The sequence below is a fragment of the Teleopsis dalmanni genome, chromosome 1 (genome assembly GCF_002237135.1).
Source record: "Teleopsis dalmanni isolate 2A chromosome 1, ASM223713v2, whole genome shotgun sequence".
NCBI lineage: Eukaryota > Metazoa > Arthropoda > Insecta > Diptera > Diopsidae > Teleopsis > Teleopsis dalmanni.
In genome coordinates, this window is record NC_051846.1 from 65,020,481 (window position 1) to 65,046,762 (window position 26,282).

Genomic DNA, 26,282 nt, shown 5'->3' on the forward strand with positions numbered 1-26,282 from the left:
AAACAAAATAAATAAAAACAAAAAACAAAATAAATAAAAACAAAAAACAAAATAAATAAAAACAAAAAACAAAAAAAATAAAATCAAAAAACAAAAACCAAATAAAAAAAAAAATTTTAAATAATCGTTATTAGAAAAACGTTTTCAAAATTAATAATAAAAAAAAAATTAATAATAAAAAAAAAATTAATAATAAAAAAAAAAATTAATAATAAAAAAAAAATTAATAATAAAAAAAAGTTAATAATAAAAAAAAATTAATATTTACAAAAATGATCAAATATATTTTTTATCGTTTAAAAATAATGATATAAATCTTATATATAAAATTAACATTGTAAAAATGTTAGTTACCGTACTCCTCCGAAACGGCTTTACCGATTTTTACCAAATTTTATATGCGTATTCAGTAGGTCTGAGAATCGGCTACTATCTATTTTTCATACCGCTAAAGTGATTAGGGAGTCCCTACCCAGTAAAAATATCCTTAGTGCTTAACAAAAAATTTTTTATTTTTTTGACATAAATTTTGTTTATATTTTTGAAAAAGAAAAATTTTTTCTTAATATTTTATGTAACTACGCCAACAAGTACATCGAGCATTTACATCGACTTCGTTCTTCGTCTTCGGCTTGCATGGCAGATGGAAAATGTACTAAAAATTTTTCTAAAGATTTCACTAATGATACTATAACAAATACCGACGGATATCCAATATATCGTCGAAGAAATCCCGATAATGGGGGACAATGGCGGGTGGTAACGTATTCGCCTCTGCTAAGCAAGACATACAATGCTTATATTAATGTTGAGTTTTGCAGTTCTGTGAAGAGCATCAAATATATAAGTATGTCCATAAAGGCGGTGGTATGGCTGTGTTTAGAGTAGAAAATACTAATGTAAATGCTCCTCCAATGAACAAAAACGGTGAAATTACGCTCTACCAAATTGGTCGGTACATCACCTCCAATGAAGCTGCTTGGCGTATCTTCGGCTTTCTAATTCATGAACGGGATCCAGCAGCTGTTCAGGTAGCCGTCCATCTTGAAAATGGTCAGCGTGTATTTTTCACGAACGAGACAGTGATTGATCGTGGTACAAATCCACCTAAATCTACACTCACTGGATTTTTTTGAATTGTGTAATAGTACGGATGATTTTGGTGCCTTTGCAAGAACATTACTCTATTCACAAGTACCACGCTATTTCACATGGGCTCAAACAAAAAAATGGATGCCCCGCAAGCAAGTTTCACCAGTTGATGCATGTCTCAATTTATTTAAATCGAACGCTTATTTACAGTTAATCCAAGACACACTGAGTGCTTTTATCTTCGACTGTTGTTGGTTAATGTTACTGGCCCATTATCATTATTATTATTATTTACAGTCAATCCAAGACAATTTAAATTTGAAGATACAACAGTTGTTGCCAGGGAACTTGGTATCATACAAATCTATTGATTTTAAATTAATAATTTAATAAATAAACTATAATAACTTAAAAATAATATTGTTTGGCGTTTGTTATTTTTATTTTCCTTTCGCGTTCATAGCGCTCCATGCCTATTTCATGCATATACCACATACTTACACACTTATAATAAGTAAGTTGTTACTTTTTGTCTACACTAGAATTTATCTAGAAACTAGAAATAATTTATAAGGCAAAACAACGTTTGTCGGGTTATCTAGTTTTATTATAAAAAAACTTATAAGAAACAAAAAATTTTAAATACTAAACTATAAAGATTACAATGCCTTACTAAGCAGCTCGTTGTTTAATATGTAATGTTTTTAAGTATTCAATTTTTTAAAATTAAAGAAAAATTATATATTTTGAAAATTTAAGAAAAATAACATATTTATGTTATTTTTTATTTTTTACTAAGCAAATTTATTTTCTTTTACTTAATATTACTATTAATATGGTTAACCAAAAATATACTATTGTTAAGCAAAATATTTGATTTTATAGGTGTTCAATTTTGCACCTTAAATGTATAAATAATATATAATAATTTTAATTAATTTTTTAATTTAGATTAAATTTCATTACTATTTTTATTTTTTTTAAATTTTATTGCCAATTCTTCTTGCTCATTTCATAATTTTTCTTTGTTAATAAATATATTTTATTTTATTTTTCTATCCATGTGCATAACTATGGTTAATTCGACAATAAGTGTCTAATTTTATGTGTTTTTGTACATATGATAAAAAATGTTAAAAAATTTTGTGTCAAAAAAATATAAAAGAATTATAAACAATATAACAAAAATATAAAAAATACAACAAAAATAGAAATCAAAACTATATTATAACAAAATAAAACAAAAACTTAGAATATATATCATATATGTAAAAAAACATAATAAAATAAAAATATAAATAAAATAAATATACATAAAAAAAAAGTATTAAAAATAAAAAAAAAAAAATTTATATAAAAAACAAACAATATAATACAAAACGTTGAATAAAATAAAAACAATTAAAAATTAATAATAAAAAAAAAACAATCAAAAATTAATAAAAAACACAATTAAAAATTAATATAAAACACAATTAAAAATTAATAAAAAAAAAAACAATTAAAAATTAATAAAAACAATTAAAAATTAATAAAAAACAATTAAAAATTAAAAAAAAAATAATAATAAAAAAAATAAAAAAAAAATAATAATAAAAAAAATAAAATAAAAATAGGAAAAAAGTTAAATAAAATAAAAAATAGAATAAAACAAAAAATGAAATAAAATAAAACAAAAACAGTATAACAAACAAAATAAAACAAGTTAAACAAAAAAAATTTAAAGAATAAACTAAAAAAAAAAATTTTAAATAAATGAAAAATTGAATAACAAAAAATAAAAAGAATTAAAACAAAAAATAAAAAGAATTAAAACAAAAAATTACATAAAGATAAAAAAATACAGAAAAAAAGTGAATAATATTAAATTTACTACATTTGTTGTATATTAAACGTATTAACTACATATAGTAATATATTTCAAGACTAGATCCGAACTCGTACTTTAATTTATCGTTAACTTAAAAACGTATTTCGATATTAGATTAAAAATTAAAATAGGCAATTAAATTAAGATTTATTTCCAATTATCGTATATTTGGTCACATATGTACAAAAACTTATGTCGAATTATAGCAGAGAAATACTGCTATAGTATATTATATATATTTAAGAAAAAAACTTTAGAAACTATAAATTATGTTATGTTTTTATAAATAAAATTAAGAGTTTACAATATCGAGTAACCGAAAATAATTTAAAATTATAAGAAAATGAAATAAAAATAATTATTGAAAGGCAATATTAAAATATGAAAAGGCAATATTATAAAAAATAAGATAATATGTTATTATTAATAATAAATAAATCATAACTATTAAATATATATTAATTAAATTATAATAATAAATAATCCATTTATAAATATTAAATAAGTTACATAATTTATTACATAACATTAAAAAAACAATTTGTGTCATACAAACGTATACCCAATATGGTCTCGCATTTTAAAAAACAATGCTTTTCGCGGATAAATAAGGGGGGCCGAGAATATGCTTTATCGAAGAAGTAACAAATAATATCTTGAAAATATAATAATAATAAATAAAAAATAAAATGAAGTTAACATAATAATTATGTGGGTTTTGGTATTCAACAAAATAGAAATATTTTTCCAGACAAGACTTGCAAAAATACATAGAACATTTACTAAGTAATGATACAATGAAAAAACTAACGAATATTCGTACTTCTTTAAATAGTATCTTAGTTCTTGAAAAGTATTTGAAAATATATTAAAAAACATAATAAAACAAATAAGCTTATAATAATAATTATATCTGAACAAAATTTGAAGTTAATTTCCATATAAGAAATTAAACTTGTTATTGTAGTCATTTTCCCGTCGATGAATATATATTTTACAGATGTTGCTTCTTGCAGATTCACTAGTAGTGGAACTATCTATTAGTTAATCTGGTAATTAGTACCATCAGCATCAGCATCAAACTTTTCATTAAAGAATTATTTAAATTGTTTTTGATTTCTTCAGCGTCACCTTAAGACGTTTGCCACCTATCTGAAAGCAGTCCATAACTATTATAGCCAATTGCGCTGAAATTGGATTATCGTAGGACACAAAACCAAAACATTTAGACATATTGGTTGATTTATCAATAAAAATTTTAGCTGAAATAATATTGCCAAACGGTATGAACATTAATGCTAAATCCATATCGTTAATTACTTCTGGTAAGTAATATACGAATAGATTACAGCCCTCTGGACCTGTTGTAAATAAGATATGAACAAATATTATTTTTTTATAGATATTTTTCTAATTCTTAAATAAATTTATTGAATAAATAACAGATTACACGACGTGTCTTATGGTTGATTTTTCAGTCTTACCAATTTACTAACTTATTTAACTCCTTATTCGAATTCGTCAATATCCCACCCTTACTATTCAATAGATTCCCGATCTCAGTAAATTTTGGGTAAAAAAAACATAAGTTTTTTAAACTTAAAAATAATTAATATAAGGAGAACTTAGAAAAATTTTTATAGATAAATAATAATGATTTTTAGCACTTTTATCTCTTACTTACCCCCAACATCTTTACCCGCTACCGCAGCCGCTATTTGTGCAGTACGTAATGATATATTATTTAGAGGTGTTTGCTTGAATTTAGCTTCAAACAGTATGTCGACGTTTGATTGTATATTAGAATTCAAATAATTGGAATTGTTACCTGGAATATTGAAACAGAGAAATATAAATAAATGAAATATTTTGGTAATTTTATACGTATCATATTACTTCAATGATTTAAAAATTGAATCAATGATCCAAAAATCGAAACAATGATCCAAAAACCGAAACAATGATCCAAAAATCGAATCAATGATTCAAAAATCGAAACAATGATCCAAAAATCGAATCAATGATCCAAAAATATAATCAATGATCCATAAATCGAATCAATGATCCAAAAATATAATCAATGATCCAACCGAAACATTTCAAAATAGAAAAAAAATATATATATACTTCTTCTTCTTATTGGCATTTTACAATTGTATTAACAAGATATCAACCTCCCTCAGTATCTGGCAAAAAGAAAGGTGCTAAGAATCGCCGGAGGTAAAACGAAAAAACAAAATTGCAATGTAGTATGTGAGAAGCCTCTATGAAGCAGGTAAATTGGCCAACACCATCAGAGAAATGAAAAGGCTCAACATTGATATCTTAGGTGTGAGCGAAATATTCTGGCCAAGTTCAGGAAAATTTCAATCTGATGACAAAATCATATATTTCATAGGCAACGACACTCATGACTCGTGCACAATGAACGTACATTTGTGTTCACACATCTGGGAATTATCTTTAAAACAAATGTTGAGGCTTCTAAAGATAAAACTAGTTGTACAAAAAGTACCGATATGAACTTAGAAATCTCTAGGTAGTAAAAATATATAAAACAAAATTTTGATTATATTGATCGGTTTTGTATATTTTATACACTAACTTAACCGATCTATTTATTTGTTTTGTTCATGTAATCATATATATGTTTTGCATATGCAATCATAGAGCAGTTGATAATATACGTATATAGTTAAAAATTATATAAAATTTAATTGGTACTAGGGAAATATGGATATGATAATATGTATTAAAATTTGACTTACATTGTGAAGCATTTATGGAGCACTCAGGATGAGCATTTATGATTTGTGAAACATAAGGATTTGATGCTAATTGAGTTAAAACTATATTAGATAATGGTGAAATCTTGGCTAACTTTTGTACATTTGTCAACGAGTGAAAAGCAGCACCATCATCTAACATAGCATTATAAGTTGCAGTAGTATCATTAGTTCCAAAAGCTTTATTAGCTGCTGTAGCAGAAAAAGGTCCAAAAGCATTATTAGCAGTATTAACACCATTAATTCTATGAGGTGTATTAGTTTCAGCAACATTTTTAATTCCAAACGGATTATTAGCTGCAATAGAAAGATTAGATTCAAAAGCTTTATAAGCTGCGGTAGCAACATCAGCTCTAAAAGCTACATTAGCTGCAATAGCACCATTAGATTCAAAATTTGCATTTGCTCCAATAGCATCAAAAGACCCAAAACCCTTATTAGTTGCAATGATACCACTAGCTCCATTAGTTAAAAGGCCACCATTAGTTGCATTAGCACCATTATTTCTAATATCATTATTAGCTCTAAAACGTTTATTAGTTGCAATAGCATCATTACATCGAAAACCTTTTTTAGCTGCAATAGCGCCATTAGATCCAAAATTTGTATTAACTCCCATAGTACCATTAGTTGTAATAACATTATTTGTTGCAATGCCACCATTAGTTGCAATAGAATCATAAGCTCCAAAACATCTATTACCTACACCAATAGCACCATAGGTTGTAATGAAACCATTGGTTGGAATGGCACCATTACTTGCAATATATTCATTTGCTCCAAAACATCTATTATCTGCAATAGGACTGTAAGTTGGAATGAAACCGTTAGTTTTAATGGCATCATTAGTTGCGATAGAACCATTAGTTGCAAATGTACTATTAGTTCCAATAGCATTATTAGTTTTAAAACGTTTATTCGATGCAATAGCATCATTACATCCAAAACCTTTATTAGCTGCAATATCACCAATAGATCCAAAATTAGTATTAACTCCAATAGTACCATTAGTGGGAATGCCACCATTAGTTACAATGCCACCATTAGTTACAATGCCACCATTAGTTACAATGGCACCACTAGTTGCAATAGCACCACTAGTTGCAATAGCACCACTAACTCCAAGCTCTTTAAAAGCTGTATTAGCACTATTAGTTGTTGTGACATCATTAGTTGCAGCATTAACATCTGTTGTTACAGTTACATAATTATATTCTTAAAATAAAATTATTATATAAAATAAATAATTATATTAAATAAATTATTATATAAAATATTATATAAAATTATTATATAAAAATTATTATATAAAAATTATTATATAAAATTATTATATAAAAATATTATATAAAAATTATTATATAAAATTATTATATAAAAATTATTATATAAAAATTATTAACTAAAAATTTTTTACATATAAAAATTTTTATATAGAAAAAAAAAAAAAAACATTTATTTAAAAAAACTTTCTTATTAGTTGTCATATCCATACAATATTAGAACATAAAAATATTCATATATAGAACTAATTTTATATTAAAATTATTATCATTATTATTAATATAAAATGGAACATAAAATAGAAGCATTTGAAAATTATGTATAAAGACATTATTTGTATACGAAAAATATTAATGTAATATAATCATTATAATCAATTTTTTTTTTTATTTTGATTAATTGAATTTTTATAAATATAAATATAAATATAAAATAAATAAATATAAATATGAAAAATAAATTATATATGTATAAATAATTTCATATATGAATATTATATTTTAATATGTAAATATATATAAAATATTTTATGTATTAAGTGTATATAAATATATTTATATTTAAATATATATATAATATATATATTTAAATATATATATAAATAATATACAAATATATTTATATTTAAATATATATTAAAAATATATACAAATATATTTATTACTTAAATATATATATAAATATATTTATATTAAATATATATATAAAATATATTTATATTTAATATATATATAAATATATTTATATTTAAATATATATATAATATATTTATATTTAATATATATATAAATATATTTATATTTAAATATATATATAAATATTTATATTTAAATATATATATAAATATATTTATATTTAAATATATATATAAATATATTTATATTTAAATATATATATAAATATATTATATTTAAATATATATATAGATATATTTTATATTTAAATATATATATAAATATATATTTAATAATAATATATATATAAATATATTTATATTAAATATATATAATATATTTATATTTAATATATATATAAAATATATTAATATATTTAAATTATATTTATATTTAAATATATATAATATATTTAAATATATTTATATTTAAATATATATATAAATATATTTATAATTTATATATATATGAATGCTTAATTATATATATATGAATGAACGTTAATTGAAATAGGCATGTTTTTATTGTTATAATTATATATTCACAAAAATATACACATGTTAATAAATGATATTCACAAGTATATATATATATTACAATATTCCTAGAGGTATATAATTTTATATAAATAAAATGTGCATAAATACCTTGTGAAAATTGATTTCCTAGAGTTGGACATTTTGGTGGTGGTAATTTTGCTTTGACGTCTGCATGTTGGCTTGTAAATATTGATGAGTCGGGCAATAAAGGCTTTCGTGTCGATGTGTTATTAACATCGCCGATTCTGTTCATTATCAAACTGAAGAGATTCGCCTTATACTTATGCAGTTTCTTTTGCTGTTTCTCCAACAAAGTATCTGCAAATTTAATGATCATAGGCGTAGGACAACCTTTCATGGTTCTCCCTTCAGTAAATATCTAAAATTTTTAAAAATATTTATAAATATATTATTTTCAATGTTAACACATATGAAAATTCAAACAATAAAAAGAAAACCCATCTTTACAAATAAATTATTTTATGAAGAGTTTAAGTTTTAGAATTATTAAAGCTTTCAAAAATGTAGGAAGAAAATCGTTACCCTATTTAATGCATTCACAGCTGTCTCAGAAGTAGTGAACGTCACGAAAGCACAACATTTACTTCTACCGTTCTCATCAACCAGTACTGTGCAATTCTCGATCGGACCATAAATTTTAAAGAATTTATGTAACTCATAATCCGTAATTGCCCTATTCAGCTTACCCACAAAGAGCTTGCGTTCTGAAAATATATTACAAAAAATTATTCAGTAAATAAATAATTGTGTATTTTAAAATTTATAGTCTATCTAAAAATCAAAGATTTAACATCTATTAAGAGCTAGTAAGACATTTATATGTAAAAGTTTTAAAAAATTTTCAAGCACTTTTAATCACTTAAAAACCAAAACAATACAATTTTTTAAAATTTAGGCTGCGATCTAAAGCAATTTTAACTTCAGTATTTTAAAACACAGTTAAACTAAACTTTAATATCAATTATTACAAATCTTTTATCTAAATATCTTACTTCTAACACTTTCAGAATTAGATTCCATTTTCCCAACTTAACTCGCTTAACTCCTTTGCGAAACTGAAATCCAACAGCTTCTAATCTTCACAATTCACAAATATTTGATCTACGACTCATTGTCGCCACTATTTTTTTCTTCCTATGAAATCGTCCAGTTCGCAGAATTACACAAAAAAATTGAATACTGAATACGCGCCATATGAAAAATGGGATACGATAGTAGTGTTCGCTTTTGGTGAGTAGGATATTTCAATTTTCTCCTCGGTGCGGCGAATTCACAATTGATCATTGCCATATTGAAAAAAAATGCTCAGCATGCTTAAAAGTTTTCTACATACAAAAATTATGAGTGATATGATTAATTATTCAATTATAGATATTATTGCTGTATATAGTGATATATACTATACTGATATATATTAAATATAAATTTAAATAAATTTTACAATTTATTCATCATTAAATACAAATGAAAGATTGCTCTCCCTAAAACGAGTATTAGACATCGTATTTGGTGCTATAACTTAGTGGAATGTTACTCGCTACTACACATCATGCACTGCCGATAATAGATCTGTTTCACGAACTACTCGTGTAACAGACTTTTCTCATATATTTTATTTCAAGTAAAATTTGTGTTGATATGTGAATCAGCTGTTTTGGTTTCAATTTAAATTTTTGTGTTGCTTATTTGCGCGGCACTGGTGTTCTCAGTAGAGTTTACACAACGTTGTTAAATAAAAATCTGTGTAAAGAGCGTAATTTGGCATTTTATTTGTGTTACACTCTTAGTTCAAACTTTACTTGAGTTTGACTAGCTCGTGGAATAGACCTATTATTTTGGCCAACCCTCAGCAAAAACAAAAAACACAACAAATATACTACAAAATAAGATCATGCGTGCATTTAAACGATGTTTTCGCTTTCATCTCTCAAAATAGAATGAAATTTGCATAAAAGTCCGATTGTATACGAAAAAACACGAGGAACTTGGAAGAAACTTCAAAATATTTTGATTTTCTTCCGTCTGCGCGTATTGCTATTACACATGAGACTTGAAACTCATTAAGTATGATGTCAAATACCCGCTTAACAAATAGAGATTCTTTTTCCACAATTCTTCCTTAAAGGTAAGGTTCTTTACATTTATCTCTATCTTAACTTTATAAATCGATGTTTCTATTCTATTCTGATTATAATTTCGGATATATGATTATTATATGTGTTGAAACTAGTGAACCTTAAAAATTGTTTTAAGCCTCTTAAAATCGTTTTTATAGTCGCGTAAACACACATAAACTGAATTTTGCTTAAAAGCACTTTTAACTTATTAAAAGCACTTTAAGATTACTTTAGTAAGAAACAGCGCTTTTAAGCATTGCATAAAATGTCCTAAAAACTAATTTTAAAAGTGATTTTAAGATTCGCGTAAATGTAGTGAATACCTTAATATATATATGCTGAATTGCTTTAAAACCGAACTATTTAGTTTTATAGGAATTGTATACAATCAATTTTAAAAAGGTTTAGAAAAGAACTTAAGATTAATTTGAACAAAATAACTGGAATATTCAGATATAGTTCAGTAAAGTGTTAAAATGATAAATGTCTCAACAACTATTTTGGATGCTATCCCAAAAAAGTTTACAACTGAAATTTTATATCAGCTGTTTTTTATATTGTTTTTTTGTTTTTGAATTTTATTTATATATTTCTTTATTTATAACAAAATAATAAAATATCATGTTATTGTTAGTTATAAAAATTTTGTAAAATATTTTATAGCAATAAGCATCCGCATCAGCTGTTATTTTATGAAATGCCAATAAAATGATCAAACCTGATTTTTTTCATACAAAAAATTTGTTTAAAATTGCATCGAGTTATAGAGAATGTTTGAATATTTCTATTATTAATAAACTATAAATACTCAAAATGTAATTTAAGGTTGCTAATGGGTTTCTTTACAGTTCATTATGGATTAATATATCACCTCCATAAACTACAATTATCTGCTAAATCGGAATGCAGATTATGCCTCAAAGATGATGAAACTATGCATATTCTTTATGACTGTCCAGCTTTAATAACGCTCAGAATTTGTGGAACCAGAACAGATTAAGAACTCTTCTCTAGATTCTAGACTTTATTCACAAAGCTTAAAGGGGCTTTGTGTATTCAATAGTGAAACTGGTACAATAGGACTCTTTAGCTCTTTAACTCTAAATTTTTAATAATAATATAATAAACTGTAAATAAATTCAAGTTATAATTCTTAATTTTATAGAACAGATACGAATTCAATAGACAGAATTCAGTTATTTTGACTTATGTTCATTATCCATTAACACTTAAAATACTACAGATAAAAAATCAATTTACCCTATAAACGTTTCTATTAGAAAATTTTAACCATCAAGAGTGATTATTTTGTGAATATTTGCTATATTTAAGTCTAAAATTTTATTATAAAACCGATTTTAAAATCAATTTTAAGAGCGTTTTCGCACAGAGATGTAAATTCTTTTAAGGTTATTATCAGCTGATAGTTGAAACACAAGCCTTAATGACTTCTCTAATGTGTACGCAATGTAAAAGCCATGTTTTATACTAAAATTGGTGACATAATGGTTTGGAGGATGTTCACGAGAGCCTAAAATCAATTTTAAAAGCCTTAAGTAACATTAAAGGCGAATGCAAATGGCGTGAAAGTTTTGACTCTTTACTAAAAACAATTTTATAAGTTATTTTTAAGTGATTTATATGGTTTATTAAAACAGATAAACTATTGTAGTATATATTTTTTATTCTTAATTTTTTTTTGGCTAATAATATTTTTAGTTTAAAAGTTTAAAATTGTATATATATATATATATATATATATACAATATATATTGCATTTGCATGCTATTAAATTTTTTTATTTATTTAGACTCAGTCTACTTAAACTAATTAGCAATATTAATATGGCGGGAACTTAATGCATTCTTGCAACGAAAAGTATTTAAATTTGTGGCGAATTCAACATTCACAAATTTCTCCAAGCGAATAAGCATAAATTGAGAAAGAGAAGGAAAAAAATATGAGAGAAAAATAGTGTTTTTGTTTTGTTTTGTAATTCGAAAATCGGCGCCGTAAATCTGTCTGCAATCCTAAATTCCAGATAATACAACGGTTTTTCGTGTAGTGTTTTCTTGCTTTTTTTTTGTATGGAATTTTGAAATCATGTTATGACCCAGTAATCCTCATTGATTTTCAATTTTGGAAAAATGACTATTTTTAAGAAAAAATATGTTTATTATTTCATTGGAATTGCATTTTTATTATAATATTTTTTCATTTCTAAAATTAATAAAATAATAATTTAATTATTTCTTATTAATAAAAATGCTAAAGTGAAGAAAAAAAAACTTATAAATAAATTGATTTTTCTTTTGTTTTTATTATTACTATATAGTAGTTTATATTACTTGAGCCTTTTTACCAATTAGAAATTATAAAAAAAGTAAATTATAATTATTTTTTATTTATTATGTTCAGACTAGTTAAGTCAGTGCACTTGAGCACTTTTATTTTCTATTAACTGCGAGGTTTCTTCAAAACCCCTCTCTACGCCTTTTCTGGATTATTGTTAATCACTTTATCAGACTAAGCAATAATTGACCTCAGATCTGCATACCTCCCCGAGGACCCTGTAACCATTCTGAGATTTGAGAACGCAGTGTTGGTAAGCCTGTCAGTTTTCGTAAAAAAAATCAGGGCTCTATTCTTTATGTATTTTTTAATCGGATCAATCTTAAGGTCCCTAAGATATCATTTGTCTTAACGTACTATGGGTATGCTGGGGTTTACCACTGACGCATGCATTTGAGGCACTAATCCAATATTTTATGCGAGGACATTTATATTAATTCAAAAAGAAAAAAATTATATAAAAATTATTTAAAATAGTGCGCAAAAGTTGCCTCTAGTATAGAGTAGAAAAATGTAAAAAAATAAAAATTATCAGTTGATATCTTCCGTTTGCGCATCGCCTCAAAAGTTAGCAAAACTGATGAAATCGATCATTGTTCAAAAAAATTTTATAATTATGAGTATATGAGTAAAAAAATTTTTTTTCTCATAAAAATCAATTTCACTTTTCAATATAAACTCCTTCAAAGGCAATACAATCACTCCAACGCTTCTCTAATTCTCGATGCCGTAGTGTAGAAGGATTTGTCTTTTACCTCAAAATAGGCTTTAGTTGCAGCAATTACTTCTTCATTTGAGATGAATTTCGTACCGGCGAGCATTTTTTTAAGATCAGCGAATAGCCAGTAGTCGCTGAGGGCCAGATCTGGACTATACAAGTAGCAATTCGAAGTATAATTCGTGCAATTTTGCCATTATTTTTACTGAATTGTGACATGGTGCATTGTCTTGGTAAAATAAAATTTTTTTCTTCGCCATATGCGGTCGTTTTTTTACAATTACTGCTTTCAAAGGATCCAGTAATCCCGTGTAGTAGTTACTATTGATAGTTTTTCCCTTTTCGAGATATTCAATAAAGATTATACCATGAGCATCCCAAAACACTGAAGCCATAACCTTCCCAGGTGACTGTTGTGCCTTTGGACGCTTCGGACGTGGTTCACCGGCTGCTGTCCATTCAGATGATGATCGTTTTGATTGAGGAGTAAAGTGATGGATCCATGTTTCATTCATTGTCACATATCGACGCAAAAAGTGTGATTTTGTATGTGTAAACATGGCCAAACATTGCTCTAAGTCATCAACACGTTGTGGATTTTGATCGACTGTGAGTAAACCCACTTTGAAAAGAGCTTTCTCATGGTCAAATGTTCATGCATAATTGTAAACACACTGCCTGCTGATATCTTTACGGTCTCAGCTATCTCATGAATTTCAATTTACGATCAGATATAACCAATTTCTGGACTTTTTTGATGTTTTCTGGAGTAACCATCTCAATTGGACGACCACGCCGTTCACCATCATTAAACGTGGTGTCTCTACGACCACGTTTAAATTCAGCAAATCAATAACAAATGACTCTTTTCGATGGAGCAGGGTCCTGATATTACTTTTGAAGCCATTGCCGAGTTTGTACAGTATTTTTTTTCATCAAGAAACAATGATACATAAACAAACGAAAATGTTTTGAATCCATTGTTTTGAAAATAATAAAAGTATCTTCATTTTAATGGCTGTCATTTTTTTTCTGACTAATCATGATTGACTAGTCATGAAATTTTACACATAGTCTTTTGAAGGTTGGTACTTTATAAACGTCATATGGATTTGACAATGGCAGCGCCATCTGTATGTCAGTCACACGACTTATTGAGTGATGTAATACAATTGATTGCTCAATATTAACGCAAAATTGATAAACCGTTCAATATTTAAAAGTAACGGTAATTGCAAATCGTAACTGAAAATAAACCATAGTACTGTTTAAATTACCAGAAATATAATAACTATTAAACATCATTTATATTATAATATATACCAATCGCTGAAAATTTACTAAAAATATTCGAAATTGTTCACCCTACCCTACCAAACCAACCTTTCTAGTAGGGTGTGTTATTAATTTCTTTACATTTCATATCTAACCACGCAGCGGCCCATGCGAATGAGGTTAAGACCTTACTGATATTCTAATTTAATAAACTATAATCTGACTTTTGCGAAGAATTAGGGATGTTCAATCTTGATAAGGTTTTGCTCTGATTGATCCAAAAATCTTAACCAATAAAGCAAGTAGCTTCTTTTTTATGAAATGTGTTGTTCCTTAGACCTAACATATAATCTATATAAAAAAGTCTTGAAATCAGTAAAGTAAATTGCATTTACATTTCGTAAATGAACTATAAAGTTCATTTATAGAGCATTATGTTAAGCAGATGAAATTATTTTTATAGAGTTCAGTCCACAAATGAAACTAAAAATTGAAGCATTTAATTATTATGAGTGAAAGGTAGGCGGGTTTAGGAATCTGCTTAATATTCTTCGTAGTCCTCTTAAGGTTCTGTTGTATTTCCCTAGGGTTGTTGCATACGAGTAACAGAAAATCATTGTATATAAATTTAAGAAACATGAGACTTTTAGACGTACACACATATAAATTGTTTAAAAATAATAAAAAAAAATTTCGCCATTAAATTATATCAATTAATGACTTAATGGTTATGACTTGAGTTCATATAATTGTTGAAATTAACTAATTTAATTACAACAAATTCAAACTTAATTTGTTTCGGTAGTTAAACTAAAAAATTTGTTTGTTTTAATTTGTGATATATTTATTTATATGGAAGTACATATATCGATGTACATATCATGAAGTAGACTACATATATATAATATAATATACGTACATATAATACTCATTTTAAATGCATAATTATTTTAAACAATAAAATACGCGATATTACAACTAAAAAATTTACAAACTATAAATCTAATAATTATAAAGTCCTAAACTAATAAAATATTTTCTATAATAAAACATAATTTAATAACGAAATTTAATTAAAAATAATTAAGAAGTTTTATTTTTAAATTAAATCTCGAACTTGAGCATTCTTACTATTTACACTAAATTATTATATACAGTATCGATAGGTTGACACATTTTATTTAAATAATACTTCCAGGTCATCCTCATTCAGTGCGATAACCAACATGATTAAACCACCAGTGATAATGCCAAGTACAGTGATAAGTGCATCCTTAAGACTGGGTTTGCCATGTGCACTGCCCATAGCAGGTATCAGATCTGCAAAAGCGATGTACAGAAATGAACCAGCTGTACCCGCATAAATCCATTGAGTCATATTGGAATGCAAGTTTGCTATCAGCAAACCAATTGCCATGCCCACAAAACTCAATACTGAACTAACAATATTCAGACAGACTGCACGTCTTAGTGAGACACCAGTTTGCAGCAGCAATGCAAAATCGCCCAGCTCATGTGGCAGCTCATGACACAGCACTGCAAAAGCCGTTGCCATACCTGTCACTGGATCTGTGGCAAATGCTGCGCCAATTGCTAAACCGTCAGTCAAATTGTGTAAACCATCACCAATAACAACCATGAAGGCAACTGGCGTTAGTGGTTTGGATGGAGATTTCTCATCCTTCTTCATTTCATTTAACATCATATTAATTTCTTTTATTTCTTTACGTTCGGTAGTGGATTGTTCTGTTGTGGCAGTAGTTGAAGTCTCATTTTGGCCTTTTTGAGGTTTGGTTTGACTGTGACTATGTCCATGCCCACCATGGCTGTGTCCATGTCCTTCTGATTCTCCTTTCAGTATTGGCAAGATTGTTTCTATTATATACATAAATACTGCAGTTGCGAAAGCACAACCACATAGCAAAACTGCTGTAGTATCATGATGATGACCTTCTCCAGACTCATGTGCTGTGGCTGCCGCAGGTTCATGTTCCTGAACTAAGGCATGTGGCAGTAAGTGCATTAGTGCATCACCACTGAGTGTACCAATAGCAACAGCAATCAGAAATTTCAATATTTCCTGGTAGGCTACCGTTTTCATGAGTGGCACCAATAATATTCCAAGTAAACCACAAGCTGATAGTAAGAATATGGAACCAGTGGCGTAAATCCAAGCTGAAAGAGAAGATTTGTTTATTAATTTTAATTTCATTGAAGGTATTTAATGAATTTAAAAATATATTTATGAGTGTATGAATTGTAGAAAAATGTAACTGTCGTATATAGAGATCGTTGATAGGGAACATCTAACCATATTTATGTAAAATTTTGTTTTTAGATTTTGGAGATTCATAAAATCCATATTGACCGTAACAAATCAAGTGAATAACAAAGTTTAATGTGCATAATTTATTATTCATAGGTGTTGGTAACCCAGAATGCAGATTGTAGAGATCGGAGGTAGCAAAAGAACAACGAGGTAACGTTAATTGTGTCAATAGATTTTTTTATAGTTTGATAATACAAATTTTTTTATAAGATCTACTTTTGGGATGTTCCCCAGGTTCATCTATTTGTAGATTTTCATAGGCTTATATCTCTTGACATAACTCTTGACATGGCTACTTATTTCTAAAGAAAGTGTTCGGTTGCCTTATTTTTCTTAAACCTCCTGCATCTCTGTTCAAAAGGGAATGCCAATTTTTTAGCATAGGTGTCTCCTGGTCAATAAGGAAACCGGTTCAAATATTTTTTAATTATTATATTAGGTGATCTAAAAAGTATTCGCTGTATTTTGCCATTAGATCTTACTCATATAACTGGCAACAGTGATCTATATATCAAATGAACATGTGTTTGAAAGGTAACATTTCAGGCTACATATTTATATAAAGGCAGTTCTGTGAAAAGATATATTGATTTGGAAAGTAGTGAAACATATCGGAAAATATATGCTGTTTAGGATGAACGCCGGACCCGGTTAGTACTTACAACCCGATTGTTTGAACAACAATCAATGAAAAAAGGGACTAGAATTAATTTACACAAAATAATTGTGTTTCATTATCACAATACCATTATAATGACAATGGGGAAGTTTAAATGCATCCACCATATAGCCTGGACCATGTAGGTATCGTCTGATTACCATTTGTTGCGGTCACTGCAAAACTCTCTTAATCGGAAATAATTAGTCGACCGGAGAGTCACTGAAAATCGTTCGACCAAGTTTTTCATTGACTATGCTCGCACTACGGGGCAGTATTTTTATTATTAAAAGAACAAAAAAAGAAAAAGAAATAATGGGGGTCGTTCACGTTTCCCAGTCTCTACCATATATGGTGCATATCCGTGAGAGATACCAGTCGCGTTTAATACGTATCGCATTTAGCAGTTTTTCGTTGTTAATAGTACTTTTTGTATGAATTCAGGTTCATGTCTGGAGTGAAATAAGTAACGTTCGGATTATATAGTAGTAGCGTACGGATTATATAGTAGAGGTGTCTACCATTCGGTTCATTTCTAGATTGAAATAAGTATCGCTCGGTTTATATAGAAGTACCGTGTACCTTCAGATTACATAGCAGAAACGTCTACCACTCAGATTACTCGAATAATCTAGTTTTCTTTTGGCGAGTACTTCATTATTTCTTTTTGGGTTAAACTATGTTTTGAATAAAATTCAATTCGTTTTAATACTTTTTATAAATGTTATTATGAAAGCTTAATTAAAACGTTTTTTTTTTGTTTGTTTTAATGAGTTTGTGTTGAAGGTAAAAACTATAAATATAAACTAATACTAGTACTTACCATTCCAAATCATGTCTGACGAGTCTTCAATGTGTGTTAATGGCGCCGGTCGTACGCATACGTGTTGATCGATTTGAGCCAATAAAGCTGGACATAATTTCATAAATGCCAATGGAGTCAGTTTCACCATATTGATGAACTCATTGTATTCATCTTCCAAACTGTGTTTATCCTGTGCGAACGATGACGAGGTAACGGTTTTGTAAAGTTTACGTTTGTGTATATCTTCGTGGTCAATGACCAAACGTAACAGCGATTTCGGTGAAAGGCATACATTTGATGACAATACTGGCCCATCAAAGGTGGCATCTGTTGCAAAATAAAATCAAATATAAATTTATTGAGAAATACGAATAATAATATGGAAAAAAAAAATATTTTAAAAAAATTTAAAAATAAAATTTCAAATATGCAATACTGATTTCGAGTTAAGAGGAAAGTATACAATACGTGTCTTGTTTCTGTTATTAGTTTGAGGCAATGCTTTCTGTTTGGTTATCTGTCAAGTATTTTATAAATTTTTTTAAACAAAAAATTGAAAATAAAACCACAAAATGTATTTTATTTTTACATTAATGTAATTATAACAAAATTATATTCAACGATTTTTATATGTAAACAATATCGGTTTGTCACGTGTCCCGTCAACGCCAGTATCTGTGGAAAACGTGCAGGAATTTCTGTTTGCTTTTGTTTTCATTTAAATGGAATTACTTCACAAACTATGGTCATAAAATTAAAAAGCTCCAATTGCAATATATATCTAATTGATTATATTTAATATTCATTAAATATATTTTTAGTAGTCAAATTGTATCACTTCTTGACTCTAACTGTTATAGTTCCAGAAGATGTGAGTGACATAGAGTATCTGTCAGTCCCTTAGACATTTTATTTGTGTTTGCATTCAATACACGTCTCCAGTACGTTTATTTATTTATCTTTATATGACTTATAATATATTTCAATAAATATAAAAATAAATTGAAATTACGTTTTTTTACGACATATAATCCCAACACGTGAGTTTAAAATACCGGAAAGCTATGAAAAATGGATTGGTAAAGTAAGAGAATAATTTTACGATTTTAACTTATAAACGATATTAACTTACAATAAAGTTGAAATGTTAGGCGATATTTAAAGCCGAAGTAAAGCAGTTTTTAATAATTATTAACAGAATAGACTATAACAGTTGGAACTGATCAAAGAATTGACGAAATAAAATGAAGTCTGGCGATATTTACGGTTCAACTAAAATATTATCACTATTATTTATTAACAAAATAGAAAATAAGAACTGAAAACTATTAGTTTGTTAGCAATAGAATTTGATAACATTATACTTTTAAGTACGCCCGTTTCTGCTATACCTGTACAGTAAGATTTGTGATAGGAGAATTGGTAATTAGAACTAAGCTGCGTCCAATAAATATCCTCAAGTATTTCTTAGAGCTTTGTTAGAACATCTTCTTCTTTTTGTTTTGTTCAATTTTAACCCAAATTCTGAGTGCCATAGTTCCAATACAGAAACACCGTGCTATCAAACCCTCCATGCCATAGTTCCAATACAGAAGCACTATCAGGGTAATTAATAAATTTTTTGAAGGTTTTATCCTATGATGGAACCACTAAGCATTTCTTAGAGACTTATCAGAACTTCTTCTTAGGCTAGACATTTTGTGCAATTTTAACCCAAACCCTGCGGCCTATGTCGATAAGTGGATATCTTCATTTTATCTTACCAGGTGGAGAAGAATAAACACTTGTAGAAAAGCTAAACTTAAGCTGCCAAAACCGATGGTCAATGAAGCGATAAAACTGCTTGACTTGACAACTAACCTTAAGCTAAATAAATAACTTACAGTAACAAGCTATGTAGTTATTCGAATGAAATCCACTTGGGCTTTAACTCAATAATGATATCTGAGAATCGAAGGACGAAAAAGAACCCAAGTCGATTGTGGTGAGCTTTCGTTAATTTTACACTTCAGTGGGGACGCTGTTCCAATGTCCCACGATATATACACATACCTATAACCCAGACTTTGCGTGCACTAGTTGCAGTACCCAAGTACAGTGCTATCATGGGAATTATTAAAACAGTATGTAATCACAAAAGTCCTCAATATCATTCGCCAAATCAGTTAACAGCTAAACTGAGCATTCAAACATTTTTTATTTAAAATACTATCGTAATATTCCGCAACTGCAAAATTTAAATCGAAAATATTATAAAAGTTGTCTGCAAAAGGAGTCAAACGTCTGTGGCTTAGTAGCTATGGGCTAAACACACCAGATCATTTAAGATAGTAGTTCTCCTATTTTCACATCTTTTCAAACCTCATTCGAACATATTATAAAAGCTAACAGTAAGAGAAGAAAAGATTCAGTCTGCGACTTAACAGTCATCGACTAGTCACAGCTTTTTTAAAATTGATAATTCTCTAATGCATTTGACATCCTCATCCTGTTAGCGTGGCTATATTCCACATCTTTGAAATCTCTCTCAATTGAAAATATTACAAAAGCTAACAGCAAGAGAAATCAAGCATTTGGCTTATCAGCCATACGGCTAACTATGTCTTTTATCTTTTAAATATTAGATATTATCATTCTGTGAGTGTCTAATAAAGATGGGTGATATAGATATAAAAGATATTAGTTAATAAAGATAGATAATAGATCATGAAGATAGATGATAAAGACAGATAATAGATACATATGAATAATAAAGAGATCTTTTAAAGATTATATTTATATATAAATTCAATACTGAGGACATGCAACTTTGCAAGATTAAAATATATATATGATTATAAGGTTTTCAGTTTGATAAAGATTTCACTGTATTATAATTTATATTTAAATTAATTTAAGTTGAAAAGGTCAAAGCACCTAAGCTGTTGGAAAATATAAGTTAAATAATGTTAAAAATCTAAGTTATTTGAAATAATAACAATAAATTAAATTTTAATATAACATTTGATATTTTGAAGAATTTAATAATTATATACATTTCTAATATTAAATTAAGTTATGTATTCTTAATGTGTGAAACTTGTGAATATAATGAATTAATTATATCATTAGAATTTTTCATCAGGCGATTGGCATTAGTGAAAGATTCACAGATATTAACTATGCGAAAATGTTAATAATGTTTAAAAATTATAATATGTTTAATAACAAAATCTTTAATACATAGATATAAAGATAAGAATTTTATAATTAAGAATTTAATAAGATTGACGAGGGTAGTTCCTATAGCACTGCAAATTTTCTTGCAATAATTTTCCAAGATATAAATATAGTAAAAAATTATATTGAAAATAATACTACAAGACGATACTTTTTTAGAATTTGATTTAACTATATATGTATATAATATTCACATTATACATTAATGAGAACTATTAATAAAACAAGTGTCTTCTACAGCTCAATTTACCCAGTACCCCATTCTTCCCTTTATATGCATCGAAATTACTATTACCATAAGCTAAATATATATTTTATATGTTCCAGAAAATCCAGAAATAGAACCCAGAAATAAGGTTTTCTTGGAAGAGTTATTATGTCCATATAAAAAAGGTGGTAACACAATTGGATTATGTTTTACGGGCTTAAAGCAAAATAACCTCACATTTGCACCACACTCTAGCCCCTAGCTAAAAAGTAAAAAACAAACAATGCCGTACAGTTGATGTATATTATCAGTTCCGAATGTATCGGTTTTTCGCTTTAATGTATCGTTCATAAGTTTATTAACACGTTTCTAGTCCACTGAAGGAGATCTTATGAAATATTATATATACACATAATTATATATTATATTATGTATATACACACATAATTATATATTATATTATATATATATACACATAATTATATATTATATTATGTATATATATGATATAAATATTATACATACATAATAGGTAATTCTTATTTTATAATTAGTTGCATTATTATATGCTTTAAAAGCTTAATTTTTGCTTAGCTATTCTATCGGTATGCCTGACTAATTAATGGATCATATAGAATTGGAATGGATATTTAATATCTTCTAAAAATATTGCTAAGTTCTTCTACTTTATTTGATACAATTCCTCATTTTGAAATAGTACTCTACTTCGGTGAAAAGAAATAATAAATTTATGTAGATTTTATAAAAGTCTATATTTTATATATTGATTTTATATAAATAGATATAGATATATATAATTTCAGAAGATATAAAATACGTCTTATAATTTTTTTAAGTTGAAATTTTTCATTTTTTCCCAACAAATTAGATTTTTTAGTACTTAAAGTTGATTAGGTGTGGATAGTGATACCAAAAAACCCACTTAGATCGAATAACCCATTGGAATACAAAAATTTCTTATTGTAAATATTCTAGAAAAATCAAATCGACAAATTTAAATCTTAAGTTCTTTCCCTGGAAAGTGACAAAAATCTATATTATTGTTTTGAATTCAATAATTTTTGACAGTTGTAGAGAGGGGTTTTGAAGATACTTCGCAGTTAGTAGAGAGTAAAAGTGCTCAAGTGCACTGGCTCAAATAACTTCAACATAATAATAAAAATGAAACGAATTATTTAATGTTATCTGTTGTATTCAATATACAAATTGTTCGGGTGTTTCCTCAATTGTAAGTATTTATTATTTATTTCGAACATGAAAATAATAATTACTGGTTGAAATTAAACACTTTAATTACTTAGAGAGAATTTTAAATTAAACGCAAATTTATTAGAAATTCTTAAACGTAACTACAGCTTAATTATAGAATCGAAAAAATGCCTTTAAATTCACCTGAGTTGATTAATAATAGCTGATATTGCTCAGAAAGCTTGCCATTTAAAAATTTCCCACAATAAACTTAATATTTGATATGTCGATCTCAGAATGATGGAACAATTAAAATTCTGATATTGACATTGATTGTTCAAAACTAAAGTAAAACTGTGTCAATTATAATTTCCAACAGACCTCAAGCAAATTGCAACTAATTATAATGTTAATTAACATCATTATTATTATATTGTAATTTGGTTTAAAAAAAAAAATTTCTGTCAGTTTAAAATTATTTATTTGTTAGATTTTTTATTGTTTAAGTTTTTTTTCAAATATTTTTCTTTCAGTTTTGTGTATCTCATTTTATAGAATTGCAGGCATACATTGGCGCACGCTTTTGATCAATTCCCAACATGTCGAGTCTGTCAGTCTGTCAATGGGTCCGTCATTATTTCAGTAATAAAAATGTACGCAAATACGCCATATTTGAATGCTCTGCCGGAAGTAGACATAAACTGTCATTTCAGTTGTGTCTTCAGTTGCAGTTGCTATGTCTCCATAAACAAAGGCACTGAGATACAAACTAATATACATTAGTATGAAGATAATTTATCTAAAGAAAACGAAAGTTGAAAATACCCATCACAAACCACATAAAGTGGTGATTTATATAAAAAATTTTAGCAATGTCAATTATTAACCTTAAAGTTGATTTAGTCTTCGAACAATTTAATTATAATTTAAATTTTTTTTAAAAATCGTAAATTTAAATATAAATAGTAATTAAGTACCGCACAAAGGCGCGGTCAGTTCCATTATTCTATTACTGTCCAATAGGAAGTTGAACAATAGCAAACTAAGATTGCCAAGGTTCTTGAGATGTAATTGTAGAGTTTCTTTGTAGTATTTTTACTTATCTTAATAATAACAATAGAATAGACAAGCAGTAAGATTTTTTAATGAGTATGGGAACTTTTTACAAAAACTGTTATGTCAACTTATGTATAAGTCGTATACACAAGTATATTGAAGTCAGAGCTTTTACTTAAGCTTGACTAATAATTACTATGTAAAAAAATATATTAATGTTATATATATACATATATATTAACATATACATATATAATTTAATTAACTGGAAGCAGATTGAAAGCATAAATCCGTCGTAGTTGTGGGGAGAACGTTGAAAATGTCTCTCATCTGATTTGCTTTTGCTTAGCTCATGCAACCAGGGACTCATTACATTAGGGGCCACTTCTTTGAGGATCTTGATCTACTACAAAACCTCCCACAAAATAGAATTTTAAGTTTCGCCAAAGGCTCCAGGTGATTTCAAGCCCTCAGTTTTTCCGTATTTGGAAGCACAATGGGCATAGACCTATTTGCCCATGGGGTCCCTTTGAATCGCCGGTATGACCTGACCTAAATAGAATAACTAAAACTAAAACTTTTTTGATAACAATTAATCAATAATAACTTAAACTTTTAAGATAACAATTGATCAACATTAACAATTGATCAAAAATAACTAAAACTTTTGATCAACAGCTTGCTACGATGAGGTTGTCACTACATTTTTACATATTCACTTTGGACTATTAGCCCTTATTATAAGACTCGAAGGGCTTATAGCCACTTTATACCATTTCAAGCAGTTCTAAAGTATATTCTTCGTTTCCTTACAGTTTCAACAAGAATTATTAAAAAGAATATTAAATTTTCTAGCATTTAACTAAGATCCTACTGAAAGAGGCAAGACAAAAGTAAGTCTCTTTCTTCGTCTTCCTGACAGTAATTCGGCTATATAGGACGTCAATAATAAGATTGAAGATAGATCTCAAAGGTAATTTAAAAGATAAGATGCAACATATCGTTGAAACTTTTCATCTCACCTTGTAGTTAATTATTTTGTATCTTTTATAGTATCTTTTTGATATTGTCCACAATTCGTTTATCGCTTTTCAATATATTAAATAACTAATTATGTCATATTACAACCATATAATGGTTAGAAAGATATATGATAGAAATCAAAATATTCCTTTATAAAGTCACCTAAATGACTTAATTTCTATTTGAATTGAACATTAATGGAACATATAAGATTAAATCACCTAAGCAATCGTAATCATTCTTGAATAAAAGTGATTCAGACATTAATTCCAGTCTTTTCAAACATCATAGGGAGTGAATAAAGACAACAAATTTTCCATATTATATTTATATCTCAGAAAAAGTTTGTTTTGCATTATATGATCTTTCATAAGGCACACAAAATTGGGGCAAGTAAACAGGGGGTATTCATGTAATATATCATATATTCATTTTATATTTGTCACGACAAATATGTATGGTATGTAATTTATTTTTATAAACAATATAGGTATACCATGATAAGCTAAGTAAATCTTCGATCACATAATCAAAGTCAAATGGTCTTTCAACTCTGTTGATTACTGATGAATTACTTTACAATAAAAATATACTATATCATGTAGCACAAGTGTTTTTCTTAGATCAACAAAACAAACCAAGTTGGTTGGTAAATATATAAATATATTAATAGTACATATAGTGCAAGTATCAATAACACTTGTTTGAAGAAAAAAAAACTATGAAAATGTAAAACTGTTCTTTGAGTAACAAATCAAAATATTTATAGCAAACTGCTTCGCGCTGATGAAAGCCACATTTGTTTATTGAATATACCTAAATAAAGAGATATATATCACAGAGGCAGTAGCAATAGTTGAGCAGATTGAATTTTGTGGAACTGCGAATGATGTTGTATTTACAATTTGCGGTTGTTAAAAGATTGTATATCTTGCATGAATGTTCCCTGAGTGGATTCTAACTTTATTTCCACCAAGCGAACTTTTCACACACCAACAGCATACTTAAGTTCTTCGCTCCCGAGGAATTTTGCTTGGATGTTCGCTG

The 26,282-nt window shown here is 27.2% G+C and overlaps 2 protein-coding genes across 4 annotated transcripts in view; both read right to left on the bottom strand.

Annotated features, from left to right (window-relative positions):
- Window positions 1-3,883: 3,883 nt before the first annotated feature.
- On the bottom strand, window positions 3,884-9,526 carry LOC119672835 (CUGBP Elav-like family member 2). 3 transcript variants are annotated; one of them, XR_005251957.1, is made up of 7 exons: window positions 9,259-9,526; window positions 8,789-8,970; window positions 8,354-8,624; window positions 5,731-6,963; window positions 4,647-4,790; window positions 4,447-4,560; window positions 4,242-4,323 (listed from the first exon to the last, which is right to left on the bottom strand). XR_005251957.1 is itself a non-coding variant. In XM_038083980.1 (6 exons), the coding sequence occupies exons 1-6, from the start codon at window positions 9,284-9,286 to the stop codon at window positions 4,064-4,066; spliced, it is 2,091 nt and encodes a 696-aa protein (XP_037939908.1). In that variant the 5' UTR covers window positions 9,287-9,526; the 3' UTR covers window positions 3,884-4,063. The 3 variants fall into 3 exon arrangements, 2 of the variants coding, with proteins under 2 accessions (XP_037939908.1, XP_037939907.1); XM_038083980.1 differs by lacking the exon at window positions 4,447-4,560 and having other exon boundaries at window positions 3,884-4,323; window positions 5,731-6,936; XM_038083979.1 differs by lacking the exon at window positions 4,447-4,560 and having other exon boundaries at window positions 3,884-4,323.
- Window positions 9,527-15,768: 6,242 nt separating this feature from the next.
- LOC119669834 (zinc transporter ZIP6) overlaps window positions 15,769-26,282 on the bottom strand; it is a 36,098-nt gene continuing 25,584 nt past the window's right edge. Inside the window, exons 3-4 of the mRNA XM_038079864.1 lie at window positions 18,539-18,847; window positions 15,769-16,903 (exon numbers count right to left, since the gene is read on the bottom strand). Coding sequence (XP_037935792.1) covers window positions 15,906-16,903; window positions 18,539-18,847 — 1,307 coding nt within the window. The 3' untranslated portion in view covers window positions 15,769-15,905. The remainder of the gene's footprint in view (window positions 16,904-18,538; window positions 18,848-26,282) is intronic.